Genomic DNA, 8,227 nt, shown 5'->3' on the forward strand with positions numbered 1-8,227 from the left:
CCTAAGGACAACATACACATCCATGCCCGAGGCACGATTAGAACCTGCGACCGCAGCGGTCTCGCGGTTCCAGACTGCAGCGCCCAGAACCTCGTGGCCACTTCGGCCGGCGATGCATGGCAACTGGCTGCCAGAACATGCCAGCATGCAGGCAAGGAAAGCAGTTGATACACATGAAAAGATATCGCACTGCAAGGAAAGGAAAATATAAAATACTGACAAGAAGAAGGGACAGGTTGATAGGACATACTTTATATTAAGATATTAATCAATAACCTCCATGGTAGTAGATGGAGCTATAGAGGATAAAAACTGTAGAGGACAGCGATAGAAATATATCCAGCAAACGACTGAGGACGTTGGTTCTAATTGCCATTCTGGAATGAACAGAGTGGGCTGGAGAGGAATTCATGGCGGACCGCAGTCAGAAGATTGATGCATCAAATAAATAAATAAAGTAAAATAAAATAAAGTCCATCTCCTCAGAAATTTTCTCGGACATAGGGCTTCAGTACAGAGAAGACAGATGATGGGTGACTCATCTCACAGAGAAAAACTTCACTACTAACTTTGTCTTATTGTTAACATTGACAGCGAATGCTCCTTGGCCCGTACTTTGCAAATCGCCTACAGGTGATTAACATGCACTGGGATACGATGAAAATAAAATAGCAACAGTAGATCAGCAGTTGCTGTCTCACGTTTACTAAACAAGGCCGTTGGGTCCGTGCGAGTATAAGAGCTGGTGCCAGCCGCGGGCAGTGCAGACGCAACGAAGCCTCCATCACGCCATGTCCCGCCTGACTCTCTTGGTCGTGCTCGCCTTCCTGGCGCTGGTGGCCACCCAGACGCCACTGTCGCAGCTGGGCAGCGTCGACATGGACGCGCTGCTGGCCGACTCCGCCAAGCTGGAGGCGCTTATGAAGTGCCTCCTCGACGACTCGGACAGCTCTTGTACCGCCGACGGAAAAATTGTGAGACGTAAGTGCGAAGCAATAAATTTTTTAACCAATTAAACGCTGATAGGAGTCGTGCTAACAGCAGAGCAGATAGTGCTGTGAGCCAGAGCATTCTCTGAAGCGGACCTCCATCTACATACGGGAGGAATCGTGGCACTATATAGAAATATGACTGTAACGCTCATTCGAAGCAAAAAATGTCTGGTAAACATGGACTCTAAAATACATCCCTGAAGAGCTGTGAACACTTCTTTATCTTTGATAAGTGAAGATTCTGCTGTAAGGGAGGTATTATGAATCAAAACGAGAAAACAATTGCCGGTAAGCTTGGACTCTGTAATGGTTACCTTAAAAGTTGTGAACACCTGTTCTTCACAGTAGCAGAGATGAACAACTGTTCTTAAAGTAAGTACTCCGACAGCCCATGTTTACAAGGCTTTGCTTTCTTATTTTGTTCCATGCTACCAGCTCTCGAAATGTGGAATGCAAACAGCTTGCAGTAGAGAGAGTATTGCAGATGAGGTATGCGGTCATACTTCTCTAGGTGTGCATGCTTACTGGATGTTTTTTGCTCTGAATTATCGTAAATATCGTTCCTTTCATATTCCTGATTACTGACCATTCCTCTTGGGACACCCTGCATACATCTACATCTACAAATACATACTCTCGACACCACTGTGAAGTGCTTGGAAAAGGCCACTCGGCATGGTACCACTTCATCCTGTTCGAGTCGCGTTCAAACTGTGTAAGTAGATATTCGCGGGATAAGTGAAGTATCTGCAATGAATCAAGTATACCTGTGAACATTAATGCTCTTCTTCTTTGAGTACGTTTCGTATTACTTGCTATCCATAATTGTAGTTTATAATATTAGAAGCCAACATGCAGTTTGTGAAGTAGTTTATTTCGTGACCAGTTTCGATAGTAACTACCTGTCATTCTCAGATAATTAGGTCTCCCGGTAATATAATAACATATCAGTCTCTTCGATGTACTGGGAACATGCTCTAAATATAATAATACAGTTCCACAGTATTTTGTCAAATATACAAAACTTGCAAAAGAAAAGTATCCATAACACCAACAAAGATTACAAGACTAAAAACAGGTACATCAGTAACGATGATGCTTTGATGTCAGCTCAGGAAGACTCATCATGTTTACTGATGCACTGATTTTTGCTCATGTTCTCCTTATTGGTGCTATGGGTATTTAATAACGCAAGTTTTATTAATTTCACAGACCAGTGTGTAGCTGTGTTATTATAGTTGGAGCATTTTCTCAGGATATGGACGAGATGGGTGTATAATTGTGTTTCTGGGAGATCTGAGACTCTGACAGCTACTTACTGTAAGACTGGTGATTAAGTAAACTATTTCACCTGAAGAAATCTTCGTTTCTAGTATTATAAATTACAACGGTAGATCGCCCCAACAGCATGTGTAAATTATAACGTGCTTGAGCATTACTGCAAAATGCAACATACAGGTAGTTGTAAGCATTTTCGACTATCATACCAATGATCAGAAATGTGACACCTGCCTTACCTATGACTGAAATTATGTGATACATCTACAATATATGCACAAAAAATATTACATCCAGCTACTTGTATGAGATGGCTGATAACAAACGTAACTCATTCATGTTGTATACATAGAATGCAAGTTTGCCAAGTTTTGTGAAGTGCGCAATTTAACATTTCTCTACGTTTAAAGCAAATGCAAATTTATGCACTGCTTTGAAATCTTATGAAGATCTGATTGGATATTTCTGCAGACAGTACTTCAATGTAGGTAACTGTATCATATCCATGAATAAGTTATTAATATTGCCTGCCTGATCATTAATATACAACCTGCACAACAAGTGCAATGTACACTTCCTGGGCACACTTCTACCTCCGTCGTTAACTCTCCATCCAAGACATGCTATGTCTTACCTACCAAGAAAATCTTAATTCAGTTACAGTTCTCTTTGTTACGCCATATGATGCTATTTTTCTTAATAAATGTGCCGACTCAAATGATTTTGAAAAGTCAAACCTCTTGCTGCATCCACTCGGCCCTTTATAAATGGCTTTCGGCATAACACATGATAAAAGCACGAGTTTGGCGCCGTACGACTGACATTTTAGTACTCCATGCTTGCTGACATGGAGGAGATCATTCTTTTCGAGATACCTTATTGTGTTTCAAGACCTAGTATGTTCAACGATTGTACAAAAGATGGACCTTAATTTGACTAGACAGTAATTATGTATATCACCTCTGCTACCCTTCTGATAGACGCTTATGACTTGTGCTGTCTTCCAATAAGTAGTCACAGATTCTGGCTTTAGAGATATACTGTATTTTATAATTATTCTACGAGCTTACTCAGGAAAAAATTCTGTATACAATCTGCCTGGTAGTCAATTCAGCCCTCGTTTCTTGTTTAATTTTAGCGTTTTCGGTTGTTCCTTAGCGCCACTGATAGTGACACCTACATCAGCTATCTTTGCAGTGGAGCTGGAATTAAAGTGGTGCAGTAGTAATGTGTCTTTCTTTGTATATGATAACAAAGTTCATCCTTTCTGCATGCCCTATGTTACCCTCATTTTCGCTTTATTGGTCCGGGCACTAATAGCCTGGACATTACATAAGGCCAAAATTTCATTCGGTTTCTTCTATTGCAGTCACTGAAGATCTCACGCATTGTCCTTTCGACAGCCAAACGCGTTTCATTCAGTATACCTGCATCTGTAGCCCTGTTTGTTGCTTTACAGACATTAAGCAGTCGTCGGTGTTTTTATAGAGATTTGTCCACAGATATTGTGTACCATGGAGGTACCGTGCCAGCTTGATCTTCAATGTCTTGATCACTACTGGTGACTGTCGTTTGCGAAAGACCAGTCTCTGACTTCACGGTTTTCTTTGTCACCTGATGCCACCGGTATTGTTCCTCTATAGATGGAGAGAGGTTGCACCCATAAACATTCGAATACTACTCAAGAATAGGTCGCACTAGCGTCCAATTTACGGTCTTCTTCACAGATAAGACTCCGTCACATGCTCGTTCCGTTTCATATCGTTTTGCATCATTAAGCCGACATGTTTCAAAAATGTGAATGTGTCAAGCAGGACAATACTAACGCTGCATCCGTACATTGTGGGTTTGCTTTTCCTACTTATCCGCTTTAACTCACATTTTCCTACGTATAGAGCTGCCATTCAACTCACCAACTAGAAATTTTGTCTAAGTCATCTTGTATCTCACAGTCACTCAACTTCGACACCTTACAATACACCACAACACGTTGAGCAAACAACTGCAGATCGCCGTATCACTTACGTATTTAGAAAATAGTAGCGGTCCTAGCATACCCTGCTGGGCTATCCTCGTCTCTGATGAATAGTGACCGTCGAGGGCAACATGCTAGGTTCTATCCCTTAAGAGTCTTAGAGCTACTCAGATATCTGGCAACCGATTCCATATGAACTTACCTTAACAGTCTGCAGTGGGATAGTATGTGAAATGTCTTCCGGAAATCCAGAATCTTCCTTAGCTCGGAGTATATCAAATGAGAAAAGACAAAGCTGAGTTTCACAAGAGAGATTCTTTCTAAAACCATGCTGATTCGTGGAAATAAGCTTCTAGGTTTCAAGAAAACTTGTTGTATTAGAGCTGAGAATATGTTCAAGGATTCTGTATTAAAGAAGTGAGGGATATTGGTCTGTAATTTTGTGCGTCAGTTCTTTTACCCTTCTTTTATTTGATATTCCTTCGTTTCAGGCTGCTGAACACACTTTTTCGTATTTTCGTAGGCTTTTGTGGCCGGAGTGAGATTCCATATAATTCTTTTGGACTGTAGAGGCTGAAATGTTGGTATTTTTTACAATATGATACAGGCTATAGCCCATAAGAATTTATTTCCGCCTTGACATTGTGAGTCTCTTTGTCTCGTAATTTTATCACGAATACAGAAAGTAAGTCTCCTACAACTGCAGAAATAGAAAAATATGAGAGTGAACAGTTCACTTACTTCCCGATGAGTGTTAGAGTGGCCCTCATGTGTGAAAATTTTTGTATCAGAGTCCGCTGGAGGTCCTCGGTCGGTGTAAATAATGCTTTCAAATCATTGCTAACCCTCAAGTTTGCGACAGTGAACGGTTCTGCTTGTGGGGGAAGGTAACTTGAAATTGTTTTTTTTTTCAAAATCTTCAGCCAAATGGTAATTCGAAACAACTATCGAATGGATAATTGTGGTAAATGGTTCTCAAGCATTATGACGGAGTATCGTACAAAATGCTGCAACAGGATAAACCTTGTGTACCTTTTAAGGGAACTGACTGACATGGGGAAAGAGCGGAATTCAAAAGCCAATTTGGCCATCCGGATTAAGTCTTTCTGTGATTTACTTAAATCCATTATAGTTAATAATGAGATGGCTCCTTATAAGCGGAACGATAGATTTTGTTTTGGAGGGAAGAGCCTCTGTATGAATCATCGCCGATTCCACCAACAACGATGGCTCAGTTCAGGCTAAGTGTTTTCCTTCCAGAGCTCCAGAAGGCAACAGAGAGTGAGTTGATGCCATTTTACTTATTTATATGAGTACCTCAATAATCATCCATTGTGTTGTTTCGTAAACCAAATCATGCTCACTTAATGACAGACAAGTACAACCATGTCGAAGTATTAGGCGCGAAGGTGTTGTTCCTGAACAGATTGTTGGAAGGACTATCTAAAGGTAAATCCTAATTACAAGATGCTGGACTTATGGTAATGTTCCAAACGTTTTCTTAGTTCAGCTGTCAACCAACAGGCTTAAAAACAGTTACAAAACTGGAGAATCTCTTTTGCTACAAGAAAATAGTCGGTGAAATTACCAGTTTATGACTCACGTGCCTGATAGCAACATGGTAGGCTGGAACCGGTTCAGGAGGTAATTTGTCATCGGACTCTTGTCGTGAGAAAGATCTGTGTAGTGTCCTTCCTTGCCACTATCGTACTAGAAGCTACACTTCAACGCATCCCTGTAGTGTTCACTCCGAAGACCTACATGTGAGGACAACTGTCGGTAAGCTCGAGAATTTTGTTCGAGATAAGGCGTCTCGAAAACAAAGAATATTTTACATAATGAGACATGTTACTTCCTTGAATGTAAAATCTTCTGAGTTGTACTGCAACATTATGTTCGTGTTCAAACTTTTTCTACAATAACCGGCGATTTACACCTAGCACGTACACATCTCTGTATACTCTACTTGGAAGTCGAATGACACGAAACACATTTACAGATAGCATAACGGGTTATCAAACTTACTAAAAAGTGAGAGTATCTTCAAGCAGGAAGAGCAGTCAAGGTTACTAGACGAGCAGAATGGTTGTAGATTTGCCAGTTAGAAGGTGAAACACTCTCAACAAACTTAATCATGCCCACTTAAGGATTTCAGTGCTAATTGTGTTGAGGCATCATTGGCAATTACTACTTCAGATACAATACACACAACATGCTTCATGTAAATGGACGTGTTGCTATTTTGTGTGTTCCTTATTTGCCATAAACGCAATATTTACACAGTTATATCACGAATAATAAAAAGAAAACAGTCACAGTTTGCTATGCGGAGTCCTCGGTAAATAACAAGTGTTTTAGTCGTGATCTTCAGTCCAAAGACTGGTTCGAAGTGGCTCTCCGCGCTAGTCTCTCCTGTGCTTGTCTTGTTCCTCTCCGAATAGCTATTGCGATCTACCGATCTACATCCATTTTCAACTGCTGTTAATGCATAGGGAACATTTTTAATACGACACTTACTTTTGCTGATGTAATTTCTAGAATTACTCTTTATTTAGCAACTTTATAAGATATCCACTTATTGATCGTCCACCAAACATTATTCGTAACTCCTCGTGACGAAACCGAAGAAATTACAAGAAACTATCAAGATGTGACTGTAATGTGCTTATTGAATCTAAGTAAGTTAGTGCATTGTGCTGGGAAATTGATAAAAACTATTTCACTTCTGTATGTATGTCTAGTTAGAGCTGCGGAAGGTGGTACTAGTAAGTATGTATGTGATCTGACTGCACAGCGGTTGTTAATGATTTAATATTGATCGAAAATGATTGGAGAGCAATGAATGCAAATGCAAATTTAGGTACCTGGCTTTAAACAATTTCGTTCTATAATACTGTTAATATCATTTTCACTGTCTGTTGAATACTTAAGAGGTAACATGTTGGTGCTTTATTTCCCAAGAAGGAAAGTATAAAAGTTAATGTGTATGTTGCAGAGATGTTTGTCATTTCATCAAACTGTCATTTCACTTATGCTTGTGCTTGGTAATATTAGAATATTATTTAAGTGGCTATGTGAATCTCATCTTTTGACGCAGGGTTGGTTGAGGAGACAATAAAAAATGACTGCGCGGACTGTGCCGAACCTCAGAAAACGGCTATGACGAAGTTCATGGTGCACATCACCAACAGCAAACCGGAGTACGTGCCGAAGCTCCAGGCAAAGTACGACCCTACCGGAGAATACCGCGCCAAGCACGCAGAAGCCTTGAGGGCTAAGGGCGTCAAGGTGTGAAGTGTACCTGTACTCCTTTAATGCCGTCTATATTGTGGTTCAGAATTGTAATGTCTCTCTCTGTGAAGACGGCGATTAATGATTGTATGTTCCAATGTAGAAAAGAAGTACCATTTTCTTCTTACAATAAATGCTTTTTTTTTGCATCTACAAAGTGATACAATTTTTACGATTATGTGGTCTCGCTCAACCCTCAATTGCGCCACAAACATTGCACACAAACCATATCTTCTGGAATAATAAGCATTTGCAAATAACATGCCGCACAACCACAATAACACTTAAAATATAAATACACCCAATTATACATCCAGCTCCTCCGAAACAAATGAAAATAATGCACAATAGTTTGGCACAGTCACAGCGAAATATTTGTTGCAGAAAGAGACATCTGAAAAGAGGAAACCATCGCACATTTCTGGATTATTGCTACTCGATGGAAGTTCGTTGAGGAATGTCAGTCATCATCAGCCTGCATACACTCTGTGTGTGTTGTATTGCCTTTAGGCGAAGCTAATACGATTAGCATCTCTTAGCGAGGTACTGTCGCAATCTCAATATGGAAAATTAAACGAATGGTTTCTGAGCAGATAGGCAAACTGCTGTAGACTCCTCTAGTCCTCAGGGTACTGGATATTTCTTTTTTGTGGCAGTTGTGGTATGCGAATCGTGGCTGTGAGAAGACTAG

The 8,227-nt window shown here is 40.4% G+C and overlaps 1 protein-coding gene across 1 annotated transcript; it reads left to right on the forward strand.

Annotated features, from left to right (window-relative positions):
• The first annotated feature begins 752 nt into the window (after positions 1–752).
• On the forward strand, positions 753–7,682 carry LOC126263169 (ejaculatory bulb-specific protein 3-like). Its single transcript, XM_049960217.1, has 2 exons — positions 753–981; positions 7,343–7,682. The coding sequence occupies exons 1-2, from the start codon at positions 792–794 to the stop codon at positions 7,537–7,539; spliced, it is 387 nt and encodes a 128-aa protein (XP_049816174.1). The 5' UTR covers positions 753–791; the 3' UTR covers positions 7,540–7,682.
• The last annotated feature ends 545 nt before the right edge of the window (positions 7,683–8,227 follow it).

This window comes from Schistocerca nitens, chromosome 6 (genome assembly GCF_023898315.1).
Source record: "Schistocerca nitens isolate TAMUIC-IGC-003100 chromosome 6, iqSchNite1.1, whole genome shotgun sequence".
Classification (NCBI taxonomy): domain Eukaryota; kingdom Metazoa; phylum Arthropoda; class Insecta; order Orthoptera; family Acrididae; genus Schistocerca; species Schistocerca nitens.